The sequence below is a fragment of the Nerophis lumbriciformis genome, linkage group LG02, assembly GCF_033978685.3.
Source record: "Nerophis lumbriciformis linkage group LG02, RoL_Nlum_v2.1, whole genome shotgun sequence".
NCBI classification, from domain to species: domain Eukaryota; kingdom Metazoa; phylum Chordata; class Actinopteri; order Syngnathiformes; family Syngnathidae; genus Nerophis; species Nerophis lumbriciformis.
In genome coordinates, this window is record NC_084549.2 from 52,660,001 (window position 1) to 52,680,270 (window position 20,270).

General features: G+C 41.7%; 1 protein-coding gene across 2 annotated transcripts in view; it reads left to right on the plus strand.

Moving 5' to 3' along the window:
• Positions 1-20,270, plus strand: part of slc24a3 (solute carrier family 24 member 3) — a 329,241-nt gene that overhangs the window by 225,717 nt on the left and 83,254 nt on the right. For both annotated transcript variants that reach the window (XM_061964480.2, XM_061964488.2), the window contains 3 exons: positions 8,179-8,255; positions 19,378-19,452; positions 19,529-19,613. In XM_061964480.2, coding sequence (XP_061820464.1) covers positions 8,179-8,255; positions 19,378-19,452; positions 19,529-19,613 — 237 coding nt within the window. The remainder of the gene's footprint in view (positions 1-8,178; positions 8,256-19,377; positions 19,453-19,528; positions 19,614-20,270) is intronic.

Genomic DNA, 20,270 nt, shown 5'->3' on the forward strand with positions numbered 1-20,270 from the left:
GTGTCATTCTATACGCATGAATGCGCTGCAGTGTTGTGATAGTCTCCTGCTTCCCTGCAGTGTCAGCGCACTAAAAATAGTTTCTGTTTTCTTTAGATTATGATTGACTATTGCAGAAAATATGTCACAAATTATAGATGTGTGCTGCTAGTTAAACATCACACATAGGTTGGAGAGCAAAATAACTTGAATGTGGAGGGAAATGAGTGTTTCCACAGCCACAGCCAGTAGACATGCAAAAAATAGAGATGTCCAATAAATGCGTTAAAATGTAATATCGGAAATTATCGGTATCGTTTTTTTTTAATTTATCGTTAACGTTTTTTTTTGTTTTTTTTTATTAAATCAACATAAAAAACACAAGATACACTTGCAATTAGTGCACCAACCCAAAAAACCTCCCTCCCCCATTTACACTCATTTACACTCATTCACACAAAAGTATTGTTTCTTTCTGTTATTAATATTCTGGTTCCTACGTTATATGTCAATATATATCAATACAGTCTGCAGGGATACAGTCCGTAAGCACACATGATTGTGCGTGCTGCTGCACCACTAATAGTACTAACCTTTAACAGTTAATTTGACTAATTTTCATTAATTACTAGTTTCTATGTAGCTGTTTTTATATTGTTTTACTTTCTTTTTTATTCAAGAAAATGTTTTTAATTTATTTATCTTATTTTATAAATTGTTTTAAAAAGTACCTTATCTTCACCATACCTGGTTGTCCAAATTAGGCATAATAATGTGTTAATTCCACGACTGCATATATCGGTTGATATCGGTATCGGTAATTAAAGAGTTGGACAATATCGGAATATCGGATATCAGCAAAAAGCCATTATCGGACATCCCTAGCAAAAAACGTTTAAGTCGGCCAGTCTTCACCACTTTTGAACTTGTTAGCAATTGTACACGCAATCTTAGTAAATTAGATGCAACAAGCCCACAAATAGTACACAACATTTTATAGTTTGAACACACTGTTTGGCGTGTAGTATTTGGATCGTAGTAGATCAGGCCCTAAAGTTGTCATACACTTCTACCATCAGCTATAGGGACCCTGAGCTATGGAAGGACTTCAATCAATCAATCAATGTTTATTTATATAGCCCTAAATCACAAGTGTCTCAAAGGGCTGCTTAAATCATTTTAAATGTAAAATTCATTGTAAAAACTTTATATTTTGACACTGTGAGTTAAGCAGGAGAAACATTTGCTTGCTTACAGGATGTTGCTCTTTCTGTTTCCCAATGCATGTTTGTTGAGCTGTAATTTTTGTGTCTACACTGTAATTTTAGTTATTATCTAAAAAGGGTGTCCCAATCTGACATCGATATTGGATTTTGTTCCGATAGGAGTAATTAATTCTTGCTCTTTTAGTTATTTTCTTTATGAATCAATTGTACATTTACATTAATATTAACTCATGGCATTTTACCAACATAGACTTTTGTACTTTGTTGTATTATTGATTAAAGACTCAATGACTCAAATTCTAAAAAAAAATATACATATACGATTAAGCAGAGAAACATGACAAAGTAGAATGTTTGTGATGTTGTTGTAGGATTCATTTTCAACATTTCTCTGCAAAAAGACCACACCACATTCTCCTTGTGGTCTTGTGTGAGTCATTCAGGTGTTCAATTTCAAACTTAAAATCCATTCCAGTCTTGTGCATGTCTACAATCTTGTCCCTGAGGTCAGCTCTTATGGTCTTGCCCATAGTAATGTAGAGGTTGTAGTGTGTGACAGGTGCCTAGTCTGGAATCGCCTTTTTTTTTTTTTTTACTCAACCTCCTTTCCCTGCGTCCACCGTTTCCCACCTTTTATGGGGAGCCTTATGGGACCCATCAGCCTTCCTGTTCTGTGAACCCTGTACAATATGTGTCTGCTCTTGTGTGCTGAAAATGTAATTGTGTTGTAGTTTTTTAGTGCAATGACAAAAAAGTGCTGTGATGAGGTGGCGACTTGTCCAGGGTGTACACCGCCTTCCGCCCGATTGTAGCTGAGATGGGCTCCAGCGAGCCCCCGTGACCCCAAAAGGGACAAACGGTAGAAAATGGATGGATGGACAAAAAAGTGCTGTCCTATCCTATTCACATCATGAGTTGAGATTGAGAGTACTTTCTTAAAGGGACAGGACTCATTTGTGTGTTTCATAAGTACAATGCTTTGGTATTATAAACTTACTTCTGTTTCTTTCCAGGCAGCGGCTCCAAAGCATATACAGTTTTTTTTTTTATTCATTATTAACATAAACTTGTCAGCTTTTTGTCATTTCATGATGCCTTTATCTCTATTTTTACCTTTTGTTGGAGGGAAGAATTTGTTTTAATTATTAATTTTTTAAGTTATGTACATGTAGATACTGTATCGGGACGGATCCATTAAGAGTTTGAGCAGAAATATGTCGTATAGGAATTAACTACACACAAAACATTAACAAAATGATGTGTCAATGTTTTTTAAAGTAATACCTTTGTGACATGAAAAAAACACAAGTAATGTAAAAAACAACAACATGGCATTTACTTTTTAATATCAAAATAAAACACAAAGCAGTTTGGCTAATGAAGATACAGTCTAATAAACAAGATGTGTTTTTCTCTAACGCCCCCTTGTGGTTCAGTACAACAGTTTGGCCAACAACAACAAAAAAAACAGGAGTGACAGCGTGTTTCCTCACCTTATAACTCTGTCACAGCAGCTGATGGACGCTGTATTGTCAAAATGAAAGCAACATCATATACAGGTAAAAGCCAGTAAATTAGAATATTTTGAAAAACTTGATTTATTTCAGTAATTGCATTCAAAAGGTGTAACTTGTACATTATATTTATTCATTGCACACAGACTGATGCATTCAAATGTTTATTTCATTTAATTTTGATGATTTGAAGTGGCAACAAATGAAAATCCAAAATTCCGTGTGTCACAAAATTAGAATATTACTTAAGGCTAATACAAAAAAGGGATTTTTAGAAATGTTGGCCAACTGAAAAGTATGAAAATGAAAAATATGAGCATGTACAATACTCAATACTTGGTTGGAGCTCCTTTTGCCTCAATTACTGCGTTAATGCGGCGTGGCATGGAGTCGATGAGTTTCTGGCACTGCTCAGGTGTTATGAGAGCCCAGGTTGCTCTGATAGTGGCCTTCAACTCTTCTGCGTTTTTGGGTCTGGCATTCTGCATCTTCCTTTTCACAATACCCCACAGATTTTCTATGGGGCTAAGGTCAGGGGAGTTGGCGGGCCAATTTAGAACAGAAATACCATGGTCCGTAAACCAGGCACGGGTAGATTTTGCGCTGTGTGCAGGCGCCAAGTCCTGTTGGAACTTGAAATCTCCATCTCCATAGAGCAGGTCAGCAGCAGGAAGCATGAAGTGCTCTAAAACTTGCTGGTAGACGGCTGCGTTGACCCTGGATCTCAGGAAACAGAGTGGACCGACACCAGCAGATGACATGGCACCCCAAACCATCACCCAACCATGCAAATTTTGCATTTCCTTTGGAAATCGAGGTCCCAGAGTCTGGAGGAAGACAGGAGAGGCACAGGATCCACGTTGCCTGAAGTCTAGTGTAAAGTTTCCACCATCAGTGATGGTTTGGGGTGCCATGTCATCTGCTGGTGTCGGTCCACTCTGTTTCCTGAGATCCAGGGTCAACGCAGCCGTCTACCAGCAAGTTTTAGAGCACTTCATGCTTCCTGCTGCTGACCTGCTCTATGGAGATGGAGATTTCAAGTTCCAACAGGACTTGGCGCCTGCACACAGCGCAAAATCTACCCGTGCCTGGTTTACGGACCATGGTATTTCTGTTCTAAATTGGCCCGCCAACTCCCCTGACCTTAGCCCCATAGAAAATCTGTGGGGTATTGTGAAAAGGAAGATGCAGAATGCCAGACCCAAAAACGCAGAAGAGTCGAAGGCCACTATCAGAGCAACCTGGGCTCTCATAACACCTGAGCAGTGCCAGAAACTCATCGACTCCATGCCACGCCGCATTAACGCAGTAATTGAGGCAAAAGGAGCTCCAACCAAGTATTGAGTATTGTACATGCTCATATCTTTCATTTTCATACTTTTCAGTTGGCCAACATTTCTAAAAATCCCTTTTTTGTATTAGCCTTAAGTAATATTCTAATTTTGTGACACACGGAATTTGGGATTTTCATTTGTTGCCACTTCAAATCATCAAAATTAAATGAAATAAACATTTGAATGCATCAGTCTGTGTGCAATGAATAAATATAATGTACAAGTTACACCTTTTGAATGCAATTACTGAAATAAATCAAGTTTTTCAAAATATTCTAATTTACTGGCTTTTACCTGTAGGTTTTCTCCTTCGCTGTATACTTTTAGTGTGGGGACAAGTGTCTCCAATATTGTCCACACCTGTCTCCATCTAAACACAGCAGTGCGCTCTTAAACACATGACGGGAAGCGAGGGAAAATGACTGTAGCGCCCTGGAAGAGTTGGTGCTGCAAGGAATTCTGGGAATGTGCTCTGTTGTGTTTATGTTGCGGTGCAAATAATCTCCCGAAATGTGTTTGTCATTGTTGTTTCGTGTGGTCTCGCTATATGGCACAGGTTTATGACAGTGTTGGCGTCGTTTATACGGCCACCCTTAGTGTGACATGTAGGTCTGTTGACTAAGTATACTCCGAGGGGATAACCCTGGAGCGGGATTAACATTGGCAGTCCTTCATGATTAATAAACCAAACGCGTCTGACTTCATGTTGCCTCACATGCATTAATAAATATAGGTGAAGGAAAAGCATACTTGCCAACCCTCCCGGATTTTCCGGGAGTCTCCCGAAATTCAGCGTCTCTCCCGAAAACCTCCCGGGACAAATTTTCTCCCGAAAATCTCCCGAAATTCTGGCGGACCTGAGTGACGTGTTGACAGCCTGTTCACACGTCCGCTTTCCCACAATATAAACAGCTAATGATCGAGGGCGAGTTGTTGGTTTCTTATGTGGGTTTATTGTTAGGCAGTTTCATTAACGTCCTCCCAGCGCGGTAACAACACACAACAACAGCAGTCAAGTCTTCGTCTACCGTAAAGCAGTTTGTCTGCCGTAAACAGCAATATTGTGACACTTTTAAACAGGACAATACTGACATCTACTGTACATGCATATGTGACCCACCCATAATGTGTCACATTTTTGTGTTGATTTATTTATTTTATTTTGTGGTTTGAATTCGTTTTTGGAGCTGTCATTGCACATTTATCAGTATTCACATTGGTCAGTAGGGGGCAGTAGGGCGTTTCTTCCCAATTGAATGCTATCACCTGCAGACCGGCAGTGTCTTGTCATTCTGATGAGCGCGACCAGTCTGTGAACAATTGAAACGTCCTGTGTGCTTTTTCCTCCTGTATAACAGGTTAGTTTTGGTGAATCAACTCACTGAATAATATCCATGTGATCTTTATAAGTTTAAGTACACATTCTGATGGTGGAGCCTAACTCTAAAGTGTTTGTGAGTTGTAGTTTGTATTTGTGAATGAATCCAGTGCACAGCTGCAGTAATCAATACAAAAAGGCGACGTGAGTGCGCAATGTTTATATAGGAACTTCTGATCCTAATTCAGACTCCCAAATTAGAGTTCCCGTTTTCTTATTGATTTTATAATGCATATTTGTATAATGTGTGTGTTCTGAAATAGTGACAGAGAATAGAACAAGGATGGACAATTCAACCCTTAACTCAACAATGAGTAGATGAGTGTTATGTGTGTGTATATGTGTAAATAAATGAACACTGAAATTCAAGTATTTATTTTATATATATATATATATATATATATATATATATATATATATATATATATATATATATATATATATATATATATATATATATATATATATACAGGTAAAAGCCAGTAAATTAGAATATTTTGAAAAACTTGATTTATTTCAGTAATTGCATTCAAAAGGTGTAACTTGTACATTATATTTATTCATTGCACACAGACTGATGCATTCAAATGTTTATTTCATTTAATTTTGATGATTTGAAGTGGCAACAAATGAAAATCCCAAATTCCGTGTGTCACAAAATTAGAATATTACTTAAGGCTAATACAAAAAAGGGATTTTTAGAAATGTTGGCCAACTGAAAAGTATGAAAATGAAAGATATGAGCATGTACAATACTCAATACTTGGTTGGAGCTCCTTTTGCCTCAATTACTGCGTTAATGCGGCGTGGCATGGAGTCGATGAGTTTCTGGCACTGCTCAGGTGTTATGAGAGCCCAGGTTGCTCTGATAGTGGCCTTCGACTCTTCTGCGTTTTTGGGTCTGGCATTCTGCATCTTCCTTTTCACAATACCCCACAGATTTTCTATGGGGCTAAGGTCAGGGGAGTTGGCGGGCCAATTTAGAACAGAAATCCCATGGTCCGTAAACCAGGCACGGGTAGATTTTGCGCTGTGTGCAGGCGCCAAGTCCTGTTGGAACTTGAAATCTCCATCTCCATAGAGCAGGTCAGCAGCAGGAAGCATGAAGTGCTCTAAAACTTGCTGGTAGACGGCTGCGTTGACCCTGGATCTCAGGAAACAGAGTGGACCGACACCAGCAGATGACATGGCACCCCAAACCATCACTGATGGTGGAAACTTTACACTAGACTTCAGGCAACGTGGATCCTGTGCCTCTCCTGTCTTCCTCCAGACTCTGGGACCTCGATTTCCAAAGGAAATGCAAAATTTGCATGGTTGGGTGATGGTTTGGGGTGCCATGTCATCTGCTGGTGTCGGTCCACTCTGTTTCCTGAGATCCAGGGTCAACGCAGCCGTCTACCAGCAAGTTTTAGAGCACTTCATGCTTCCTGCTGCTGACCTGCTCTATGGAGATGGAGATTTCAAGTTCCAACAGGACTTGGCGCCTGCACACAGCGCAAAATCTACCCGTGCCTGGTTTACGGACCATGGTATTTCTGTTGTAAATTGGCCCGCCAACTCCCCTGACCTTAGCCCCATAGAAAATCTGTGGGGTATTGTGAAAAGGAAGATGCAGAATGCCAGACCCAAAAACGCAGAAGAGTTGAAGGCCACTATCAGAGCAACCTGGGCTCTCATAACACCTGAGCAGTGCCAGAAACTCATCGACTCCATGCCACACCGCATTAACGCAGTAATTGAGGCAAAAGGAGCTCCAACCAAGTATTGAGTATTGTACATGCTCATATTTTTCATTTTCATACTTTTCAGTTGGCCAACATTTCTAAAAATCCCTTTTTTGTATTAGCCTTAAGTAATATTCTAATTTTGTGACACACGGAATTTTGGATTTTCATTTGTTGCCACTTCAAATCATCAAAATTAAATGAAATAAACATTTGAATGCATCAGTCTGTGTGCAATGAATAAATATAATGTACAAGTTACACCTTTTGAATGCAATTACTGAAATAAATCAAGTTTTTCAAAATATTCTAATTTACTGGCTTTTACCTGTGTGTATATATATATATATATATATATATATATATATATATATATATATATATATATATATATATATATATATATATATATATATATATATATATATATATATGTAATAAATAAATAAATAAAAAATATATTTATATAGCTAGAATTCACTGAAAGTCAAGTATTTCTTATATATATATATATCTTAACCACGCCCCCAACCACGCTCCCCGCCCCACCCCCGACCACGCCCCCCACACCCCACCTCTCGAAATCGGAGGTCTCAAGGTTGGCAAGTATGAGGAGAAGGTATTACTAACCTTTAATGCCTTTGACCATTATAACAAGTAAGAAGACAAGGGAAGTACAAAGTCAAGGGCGGTCACGGCAAGGTGTTGCTGCAAATGTTGGTAAATTTTGTAGGGCAGTACGGCAAATGAGAGGGCGGTTCATTGAAATACTGCAATTTGTTATTCCTATAGCCAGTGTTTATTTCCATACCTGACGGTTTCGGCTACAACTGTTGCTTTCCTCAGAGGTTGTCACACAGGTCTTGCTATAAAAATAACACATTGCATAATTATTTGAAGACCTAATTGACCTATTTGCTTGATTGTGATACTGCTCAGAGGCATATATCTATTTCATGATAAGCATGCTTTAATTGACCTATTGTAATATACTTCCATTGTGTTCTGTTTTGTCTGCAGCTATCCACGAGTTCCCCAGAGATTACTTCACCAACCAGGAGCGCATGGATGGAGCCGTGGGCTTGCATGTCCTCTGTGTAAGTCTCTCTTCAACTGCACATCTCATTTCCAAATAACACTTCAGTCGAAATGTTTTCATAGGGAATCAACAACATATCTCTCTATTTATAAGTGCACTATACATTACTTCTAACATTGCTACCACTCAACACACATGAGAATAATGAACACGGAATAATTGTGTCCCATGAGTGTGTAGCTGCATAATAATGCTATGAATATGTACATAAATGATGCCTCAAATCAAAGGAAAAGATTAAATCTTGTACTGGTGTTTCAGAGGTCCACATCTTTGTCAGAATTACTGCTTGTGTGAGAACATGGTCACTGACTGTTTTAACTCTTAAAATATTTGTTTCAATGTAATTGTGCCCACCATTCAAGAAAAGAACACACATGTATTTTCCTTTACTAATTTAGCAGCTCAAGGAGAGGTATAGACACAACTAGGGATGTCCGTCAATGGCTTTTTGCCGATATCCGATATTCCGATATTGTCTAACTCTTTAATTACCGATACCGATATCAACCGATACCGATATCAACCGATATATACAGTCGTGGAATTAACACATTATTATGCCTAATTTGGACAACCAGGTATGGTGAAGATAAGGTACTTTAAAAAATAAAAAAATAAAAAAAATAAGATAAATAAATTAAAAAACATTTTCTTGAATAAAAAAAGAAAGTAAAACAATATAAAAACAGTTACATAGAAACTAGTAATTAATGAAAATTAGTAAAATTAACTGTTAAAGGTTCGTACTATTAGTGGACCAGCAGCACGCACAATCATGTGTGCTTACGGACTGTATCCCTGCAGACTGTATTGATCTTTTTTTTTTTTCTTTTTTTTTTTGAAGTATGTATTTCAAACCTGCACAATACAACAACACACATTTTTGGCATATTGATGTATAATGTAGGAACCAGAATATTAATAACAGAAAGAAACAATCCTTTTGTGTGAATGAGTGTAAATGGGGGAGGGAGGTTTTTTTGGGTTGGTGCACTAATTGTAAGTGTATCTTGTGTTTTTTATGTTGATTTAATAAAAAAATAAAAAAAAAATAAAAAAATAAACGATACCGATAATTTAAAAAAACGATACCGATAATTTACGATATTACATTTTAACGCATTTATCGGCCGATAAATGCGTTAAGATGTCCGATATTATCGGACACAACTTCTCATTAAAAGGCACTTGGACAATTGCCAGAGTTTTTTCTTTATAAGTCTGGTCCTCTAAATAAGGCAGCCTTGGAATAAGCGGTAGAAAATGGATGGATGGAAATAATTAAGGCTGCAGCTAACGATTATTTTTCTATCGATTAATCTATAGATTATTTTTTCGATTAATCGGTTAATCTATAGATTATTTTTTCGATTAATCTATAGATTATTTTTCCTTTTACCGATTATTTTTTTAATTTAAAATGAAGATGAAAAAATAAATGTTGGCCAGTTTTTTCAAAAGGCATGACTTTTATTTACAAAAAAAAAAGTATGGCCACTCAGTCAACATTGACAACAACATGACAAAATATTCTGTAACAATGTAAACATTTTAAAACTTTTAACATTTAACAAAATTAAAAGTAGCTTATTTGCTTTTTAATGTGCAAATATAAAAGTAAACATCCAGTGCAAATCTTAATATTCTGCAATAGTATAAGCATTTCAAAAGTAAAAGTATTGCTTATTTTGCTTTAAAATGTGCAAAAATAAAGATAAACATCCAATACAAAAAAGTGCAAAAGGAAATATTCTGTAACAGTGTAAACATTTCAACAAAAGTAAAAGTATTGCTTATTTTGCTTAATAACGCAACAATGATAGTATGATTAAAGTGAAAGTTAATTGTTGGTTTGTACATAGTATATGTAACTGTTAATGTTGTAAAAGGTATTTGCACAACTAGTTAACGTTAGCGTTAAAGAGGAGCGCGTCTTTGTAAACACTGAACAGGCACGCCAAACGCGCCTCTCAGAGCGAAACAGTGTTTTAGTTTATGAATTTACAACGCAGATACAAATGACACATTCATGTTTTTGTGTAATGATGACAACGTATACTCACGCGGACGATTGACTAGTTGATGGTGATGGCAAGAACGCTGTCGGGTGTTTTCTTTTCAAATGTTCCTTCATAGCCGTTGTGCTGCTATGATAGGCCATTTCCGCTCGACACAGTGTGCATACAACAACTGTCAAGTGTTTTGCTTTTTTCGCTGTGCTTATCCCACACTTGAAGGGATGTACCAATGCTGAATGTGGCTTCGGGATTTCACTCAAAAGACCAGATGGTGGTTACTTATTCCTTTTATTTTCCTTTAGTTTGCAACAGTTTTTCCAACGAAGAAACAGCTTCTTTTTTCTTCTTTAGTCTTTTTAGCAGTCTTTAGCAGTGTTAGTAGACTTTAGTTTCTTTAGCTGTCATTAGCTGTCTTTAGTAGCCTTTAGTAGCCTTTAGCTTCTTTAGTAGGTGAAAAACCTTTAAGGACAAAACACCACAAGATAAACATGCTGTAAAAAATCAATCAATTATCAATACCATAATTTACAATTATTAATTAGGCTATCAAACTCTTAACCATTAAACAAGTGCAAGAAAATGGAACATCTTTTCCCTTTAAGTTAAAACAGATTTTAAGTAAATTGTCTCAACATAAATGCACCAAGATACATATAAAATACATTTAAACCCAGAAACACAATAGATAAATGCAGCAGAAAACCCAATATGCAAATACATAAATACCTAACCAATTAACCACCTATTTAGATACATATTTAAAATCCATATTCAATATAAATATATTATTAATTTAGCAGTGAAACACTCAATCTTAAACGCTGTCTACTGGTAGAAAAATGCCCCTTTTTCTATTGCCTCACCAGCAGCCAATGATCCAACACAGTTAAATCCAACACTTGAAGTTGAGTGACTTCACCCTCCTGATGAAGCAAACCGCTACAACATTTATCAAACTAAGCAAAGAATATCAACACTAAACAACAGTTACATAACACACTGTGTGTATTTAGCCTCCCCCCCCCCCCCCATCTCACCAGCGCAACAAGTGCGCCACACCCACGAAGAGAAATATTAAATCTTACATACTTTTGGCACAACTCTTGGTTATCTGTAATGAACTAAACCTTTTTCCACTCTGCGCTGGCGTCTTTTGTACTCCTTGATTTGACACAGCGGTCTAATTACTGGGCTCGTGCCCCAACAGATGAGACGGGAGCGCCCCGCGTTATACCTGCGCGTGAACGTAAACTGATCGGCTCTGATCATATAAGCCGACTGGCCGAAATAATGCCGAATTATATACATTTCCTGGGGTTGCCTAGGTGAATAGGGATGCGGATGTGCTCTAAGATAAAATATAATTTTATTAAGTGGGGTTTGGCTGGTTGCTAAACAGCCACGGTTGCGAGCTCGCGCGTCAGCTGACGAGACAGCTGTTCGCCGATACAACATTATAAGGCCGTTTATTGAAATACTCCCACACTTTTGATGACTTTTGGCGTGCTTTTTTCCCCTCGCTTGCACCGCTCGCATCGTCTGCTTTGCGCTCCGCCATGACGGCAGTGTGACGTAAATATGCGACGCGTCGACGCATAAAAACGACGTTGACGTATTTACGTAACCGATGACGTCGACTACGTCGACGCGTCGTTTCAGCCTTAGAAATAATGCATTTTTTGACAGCTGCAATTGTGGAAGAAGTCCACAAGCGGGCTCCAATCAGTCGGCATCCAAGTAAGGTCGGCTATTGTTTTATGTGGTTTGAACCGGTTAGCAATAGTGCTACATGATAGCACTCCAAGGCCCTAATGTTGTCTGCCATTATTGGTAGCAAACACAGGAAGTGCTCTCTATGTTGCTGCTGTTGACGGAAGTAACGTTTGTCGCCATGTACACTGTGAAAAAAAGGTAACGCTTAAAATGAGAATATTATTGTAAATATCACATGTTGTCATGAATGTAGCAGTTACTACATTACATGTCTATGAGAGTTTTTAGATATTTTTAGAGGGCTTTTGTGGGCGGAATAGATTGTATCTCCATTATTGTTTACTCTCTCTTATGAGCAGTTTTTCGCTATTTAGAACACACTAGGGTATAGTACTGTGATACTAATCATATTTGGTACTATACCGCCTCTAAAAAGTACCGGTCCCGCGCTCCCCCGTCGTCGTCACGTTGCGTCATTGCTGGTTTTATGAGTAGAGGAGCATGTTCGGCAGCGCACAATCACAGAGTACTTACAAGCAGACACAGTGTGTAGACAGAAAAGGGAGAACGGACGCATTTTGGCTTAAAAACTAAAGATAAAGGTGAAGTTTTAACACTGAAACGCCCTCGGAAAGATGTGCTTTAAGACATGGCTAGCTAGGTAGCAGTGTTTTAGTTACTTCTAAATCACTAATCCTGGCCTCCATGGCGACAAATAAAGTTCCTTACAAGTATCATCCCTGCAGGACGAGGAATAGCTAACTGTGTTTCACTACACACCGCAGCTCACCGGCGTCACCGCTAATGACGCCGTTCCTGAATGTAAACAAATGCCATGGGTGGATCTACACCTAATATCCACTGTAATGATACCAAGTACAGGAGTGTATCTAGTCGATACTACTATGATTACATCAATATTTTTTGGCATCACAAAATACATTTTCGTTTTTTTTATTTATTTATATTATGTTTATAAACTCAGGAAATATGTCCCTGGACACATGAGGACTTTGGATATGACCAATGTATGATCCTGTAACTACTTGGTATTGGATCGATACCTAAATTTGTGGTTTCATCCAAAACTAATGTAAAGTATCCAAACAACAGAAGAATAAGTGATTATTACACTTAAACAGAAGTGTATATAGAACATGTTGAACATCGCGTGGACATCGGGGGCGGTACCTCTGGATTGGCAGACCGGGGTGGTGGTTCCTCTCTATAAGAAGGGGAACCGAAGGGTGTGTTCCAACTATCGTGGGATCACACTCCTCAGCCTTCCCGGTAAGGTCTATTCAGGTGTACTGGAGAGGAGGCTACGCCGGATAGTCGAACCTCGGATTCAGGAGGAACAGTGTGGTTTTCGTCCTGGTCGTGGAACTGTGGACCAGCTGTATACTCTCAGCAGGGTCCTTGAGGGTGCATGGGAGTTTGCCCAACCAGTCTACATGTGCTTTGTGGACTTGGAGAAGGCATTCGACCGTGTCCCTCGGGAAGTCCTGTGGGGAGTGCTCAGAGAGTATGGGGAAACGGACTGTTGTGGCGGTCCGCTCCCTGTATAATCAGTATCAGAGCTTGGTCCGCATTGCCGGCAGTAAGTCGGACCCGTTTCCAGTGAGGGTTGGACTCCGCCAAGGCTGCCCTTTGTCACCGATTCTGTTCATAACTTTTATGGACAGAATTTCTCGGCGCAGTCAAGGCGTTGAGGGTATCTGGTTTGGTGGCTGCAGGATTAGGTCTCTGTTTTTTGCAGATGATGTGGTCCTGATGGCTTCATCTGACCAAGATCTTCAGCTCTCACTGGATCGGTTCGCAGCCGAGTGTGAAGCGACTGGGATGGGAATCAGCACCTCCAAGTCCGAGTCCATGGTTCTCGCCCAGAAAAGGGTGGAGTGCCATCTCCGGGTTGGGGAGGAGATCTTGCCCCAAGTGGAGGAGTTCAAGTACCTCGGAGTCTTGTTCACGAGTGAGGGAAGAGTGGATCGTGAGATCGACAGGTGGATCGGTGCGGCGTCTTCAGTAATGCGGACGCTGTATCGATCCGTTGTGGTGAAGAAGGAGCTGAGCCGGAAGGCAAAGCTCTTGATTTACCGGTCGATCTACGTTCCCATTCTCACCTATGGTCATGAGCTTTGGGTCATAACGGAAAGGACAAGATCACGGGTACAAGCGGCCGAAATGAATTTCCTCCGCCGGGTGGCGGGGCTCTCCCTTAGAGATAAGGTGAGAAGCTCTGCCATCCGGGAGGAGCTCAAAGTAAAGCCGCTGCTCCTCCACATCGAGAGGAGCCAGATGAGGTGGTTCGGGCATCTGGTCAGGATGCCACCCGGGGGCCTCCCTAGGGAGGTGTTTAGGGCACGTCCGACCGGTAGGAGGCCACGGGGAAGACCCAGGACACGTTGGGAAGGCTATGTCTCCCGGCTGGCCTGGGAACGCCTCGGGATCCCCTGGGAGGAGCTGGACGAAGTGGCTGGGGAGAGGGAAGTCTGGGCTTCCGTGCTTATGCTGCTGCCCCCGCGACCCGACCTCGGATAAGCGGAAGAAGATGGATGGATGAATGGATGGATAGATGAAACAGAAAGTAAGCAGATATCGAACAAGCAGATTAATAATCAACTTTTACAGCTTGTACTTTATAATGTTGACAAAATAATAGAATGATATATGACACAATATGTTATTGCATACGTCAGCAGACTAAATTAGGAGCCTTTGTTTGTTTACTTACTAATAAAAGACAAATTGTCTTGTATGTTCTCTATTTTATTTAAGGACAAACCTGCAATAAGAAACATATGTTTAATGTACCGTAAGATCTTTTCTTAAAATAAAGCCAATAATGCAATTTTTTGTGGTGCCTTTTATTTAGAAAAGTACCGAAAAGTATCGACATATATTTCCCGATACCAACATATTGGTATTGGGACAACACTAAAACACAGAGAAATAGGAAAGATGTGTGTTTTTGTCTCACATAAGGATTGCGGATGTAAGCAAAATCCGCCTCGAAAACAGTTAAAAAAAAAAAAGATCACCATTTTAATCAACAGAACAGCAACAATGCAAAAATGATCATCCAAATTAGAAACCATTTTGTTCATGAATACATGTCCTTTGTAACAAAGGCCAGTCAACTTCAAGAAAATTGCTGGCAATCTGGGAGATTGCATTGCTCTTAGCTCAGTAGTCAGCACGGTCGCCACTCACATGCTCGGAGCATTAGGAAAAAATAATGCAGCCGAGAGTGAGAGTAGACAATCGCTACACAAAGCTGTTTTTTTTAAATATATATATATATATATAGATCAGTGGTTCTTAACCTGGGTTCGATTGAACCCTAGGGGTTCGGTGAGTCGGCCTCAGGGGTTCGGCGGAGCCTCCGCCGCGGAGGTCAAGCCACACCTGACTCATTGTGTAAATAAAAACTTCTCCCTATCAGCGTATTATGGATACCCTCAAACAATGTTCCCTCTAATTTTCCATATGCTTGAGCAAACGTAAAAACTCCTTGAGCATTCAGTGGAGCACATGTGAGCGATGTTAGACGTGCACATGCACTGTGGCCACACCAGCAGCACACCAGTCCCAAACCTGACTAAATAACAAGTTAAATGTTTTATTATTATAATCAAATGACAGTCCCCCCTCCAATGGGCTCACCACCCATAGCAGGGGTCATAGAGGTCGGGTGCGATGTGAGCTAGGCGGCAGCCGAGGGCAGGGCACTTGGCGGTCCGATCCTCGGCTACAGAAGCTAGCTCTTGGGACGTGGAACGTCACCTCGCTGGGGGGGAAGGAGCCTGAGCTAGTGCGCGAGGTGGAGAAGTTCCGGCTCGATATAGTCGGACTCACTTCGACGCACAGCAAGGGCTATGGAACCAGTTCTCTCGAGAGGGGCTGGACTCTCTTCCACTCTGGCGTTGCCAGCAGTGAGAGGCGACGGGCTGGGGTGGGAATTCTTGTTTCCCCCCGGCTCAGAGCCTGCACGTTGGAGTTCAACCCGGTGGACGAGAGGGTAGCTTCCCTCCGCCTTCGGGTGGGGGAACGGGTCCTGACTGTGGTTTGCGCTTACGCGCCAAACCGCAGCTCAGAGTACCCACCCTTTTTGGATTCACTCGAGGGAGTACTTGAGAGTGCTCCCCCGGGTGATTCCCTCGTTCTACTGGGGGACTTCAATGCTCATGTTGGCAGCGACAGTGAAACCTGGAGAGGCGTGATCGGGAAGAATGGCTGCCCGGATCTGAATCCGAGCGGTGTTTTGTTATTGGACTTTTGTGCCCGTCACAGATTGTCCATAACGAACACCATGTTCAAACATAAGGGTGTCCATATGTGCACTTGGCACCAGGACACCCTAGGCCGCACTTCCATGATCGACTTTGTAGTTGTGTCATCGGATTTGCGGCCTCATGTTTTGGACACTCGGGTGAAGAGAGGGGCGGAGCTTTCTACCGATCACCACCTGGTGGTGAGTTGGCTGCGATGGTGGGGGAGGATGCCGGACAGACCTGGCAGGCCCAAACGCATTGTGAGGGTTTGCTGGGAACGTCTGGCAGAGTCTCCTGTCAGAGAGAGTTTCAATTCCCACCTCCGGAAGAACTTTGAACATGTCACGAGGGAGGTGCTGGACATTGAGTCCGAATGGACCATGTTCCGCGCCTCTATTGTCGAGGCGGCTGATTGGAGCTGTGGCCGCAAGGTAGTTGGTGCTTGTCGTGGCGGTAATCCTAGAACCCGTTGGTGGACACCGGCGGTGAGGGATGCCGTCAAGCTGAAGAAGGAGTCCTATCGGGTTCTTTTGGCTCATAGAACTCCTGAGGCAGCGGACAGGTACCGACAGGCCAAGCGGTGTGCTGCTTCAGCGGTCGCAGAGGCAAAAACTCGGACATGGGAGGAGTTCGGTGAGGCCATGGAAAACGACTTCCGGACAGCTTCGAAGCAATTCTGGACCACCATCCGCCGCCTCAGGAAGGGGAAGCAGTGCACTATCAACACCGTGTATGGCGAGGATGGTGTTCTGCTGACCTCGACTGCGGATGTTGTGGATCGGTGGAGGGAATACTTCGAAGACCTCCTCAATCCCACCAACACGTCTTCCTATGAGGAAGCAGTGCCTGGGGAGTCTGTGGTGGGCTCTCCTATTTCTGGGGCTGAGGTTGCTGAGGTAGTTAAAAAGCTCCTCGGTGGCAAGGCCCCGGGGGTAGATGAGATCCGCCCGGAGTTCCTTAAGGCTCTGGATGCTGTGGGGCTGTCTTGGTTGACAAGACTCTGCAGCATCGCGTGGACATCGGGGGCGGTACCACTGGATTGGCAGACCGGGGTGGTGGTTCCTCTCTTTAAGAAGGGGAACCGGAGGGTGTGTTCTAACTATCGTGGTATCACACTCCTCAGCCTTCCCGGTAAGGTCTATTCAGGTGTACTGGAGAGGAGGCTACGCCGGATAGTCGAACCTCGGATTCCGGAGGAACAGTGTGGTTTTCGTCCTGGTCGTGGAACTGTGGACCAGCTCTATACTCTCGGCAGGGTCCTTGAGGGTGCATGGGAGTTTGCCCAACCAGTCTACATGTGTTTTGTGGACTTGGAGAAGGCATTCGACCGTGTCCCTCGGGAAGTCCTGTGGGGAGTGCTCAGAGAGTTGGGGTATCGGACTGTCTGATTGTGGCAGTCCGCTCCCTGTATGATCAGTGCCAGAGCTTGGTCCGCATTGCCGGTAGTAAGTCGGACACGTTTCCAGTGAGGGTTGGACTCCGCCAAGGCTGCCCTTTGTCACCGATTCTGTTCATAACTTTTATGGACAGAATTTCTAGGCGCAGTCAAGGCGTTGAGGGGATCTGGTTTGGTGGCTGCAGGATTAGGTCTCTGCTTTTTGCAGATGATGTGGTCCTGATGGCTTCATCTGGCCAGGATCTTCAGCTCTCACTGGATCGGTTCGCAGCTGAGTGTGAAGCGACTGGGATGAGAATCAGCACCTCCAAGTCCGAGTCCATGGTTCTCGCCCGGAAAAGGGTGGAGTGCCATCTCCGGGTTGGGGAAGAGATCTTGCCCCAAGTGGAGGAGTTCAAGTACCTCGGAGTCTTGTTCACGAGTGAGGGACGAGTGGATCGTGAGATTGACAGGCGGATCGGTGCGGCGTCTTCAGTAATGCGGACGCTGTATCGATCCATTGTGGTGAAGAAGGAGCTGAGCCGGAAGGCAAAGCTCTCAATTTACCGGTCGATCTACGTTCCCATCCTCACCTATGGTCATGAGCTTTGGGTTATGACCGAAAGGACAAGATCACGGGTACAAGCGGCCGAAATGAGTTTCCTCCGCCGGGTGGCGGGGCTCTCCCTTAGAGATAGGGTGAGAAGCTCTGCCATCCGGGAGGAGCTCAAAGTAAAGCCGCTGCTCCTCCACATCGAGAGGAGCCAGATGAGGTGGTTCGGGCATCTGGTCAGGATGCCACCCGAACGCCTCCCTAGGGAGGTGTTTAGGGCACGTCCGACCGGTAGGAGGCCGCGGGGAAGACCCAGGACACGTTGGGAAGACTATGTCTCCCGGCTGGCCTGGGAACGCCTCGGGGTTCCACAGGAAGAGCTGGACGAAGTGGCTGGGGAGAGGGAAGTCTGGGCTTCCCTGCTTAGGCTGCTGCCCCCGCGACCCGACCTCGGATAAGCGGAAGAAGATGGATGGATGGATGGAATGACAGCAGTCATTTCCATGAGATTATTTTCTAGTTTTGGCCCACTTACAATGACAATAACAAAATAATATTGTTTTTCATGAGCTGTGTACTAGTATTGTATGTCTGGGTGGGGGTCCTGCTTTGGAAATAATTTGTACCCCTTTCAGATATCGCATTTAGTTCCCAATAAAACATTCACATGTTGCACAATGAGATGTAAACATGGGATCATGTGTACATTCCTGTAACTTTCTGTTTGTAAAATATATCTTTATTACTATTTCTTTAAAATAATAACATCATTTCATGATTAATATTTATAAATTAAGATTAAATTAAAGAAAAAAACATTTTATTTTTCACTAAAGAAGGGTTCGGTGAATGCGCATATGAAACTGGTGGGGTTCGGTACCTCCAACAAGGTTAAGAACCACTGATATAGATCATCACAGATTATGCAAATTATATGATGCCATCATATTTCCCACCTCCCAAGCACGCCCTTAGCGACGCCCCCATACCTAACATTGTACTCTGTTTGACTAATTTCACTTGATCAAACCTTTTTTAACATTCCACACTACAAAATAATAGAAGTATGTACGATTCCTGCTGTCTTATTTCACACATGTTTTGCAACACATACACGTTATGTTATGTTACGTTACGTTATGTTATTTTATGTCCTACTCAAGTGTGCTTGTGTATGCTTGCAGGCGGTCTACATGTTCTACGCTCTGGCCTTAGTGTGCGATGATTACTTCGTTCCCTCCCTCGACAAGATATGTGAGGTAAATTACGAGCAGTTTATACATATTATTTGCACAACAATCATGTTCATAACTTATTGTGTTTGTCTCTTATTAGCGACTTCATCTGAGTGAGGATGTTGCAGGGGCGACCTTCATGGCAGCGGGCAGTTCAGCTCCTGAACTCTTCACCTCGGTCATAGGTAGGAATGCACCATATATATATATATATATATATATATGTTTTCTCCTGCTTCTCAAGACCGATAGAGATTACTTATTTTTATGCATTATTTTTTAAAGTAGATTTAAGTGTCGTTTGTGCATACAAACAAAGGTGAATTTGACTAAATGTACCTATAGGGTCCGTGTACCTTCCGTTCTATCTATTTAAAATTCTTAAATGCAAATCAAAAAACTAATTCCGGACCATTTTTTCTATTTTCATTTCTGAAACAAAAAAAAGCTATTTAACGACACTTTTTTTAAAACGACTGCTGAACAAAGATGTTACCATTATGCTAAAAACATGCTAAATACAAAGGAAAAGCTAAAATACTGCTTCCAGTTCAATTTGTCATCACACAGATAACCACGTATTTTTGCATTTTGGATGACATTTTTTTTTCGAGTTTTGTGTTTATCTGGACAAATCTAAATCCATAAAAGGAACACAGCACAAAATTCAATTTTATGGCAATATTTTAATGAAAATCAACCCTTTTTTGTTTGTTTTAAAATCTGCCATAAACTGTACAATAAAAATCGAAAAACGTTTCAGAATTGTAAATAGAATGAGCGCAAGGTACATGGACCCTGTAGATTTGTGGTCATCCACAATCCGTGTATTATTTGTTGAT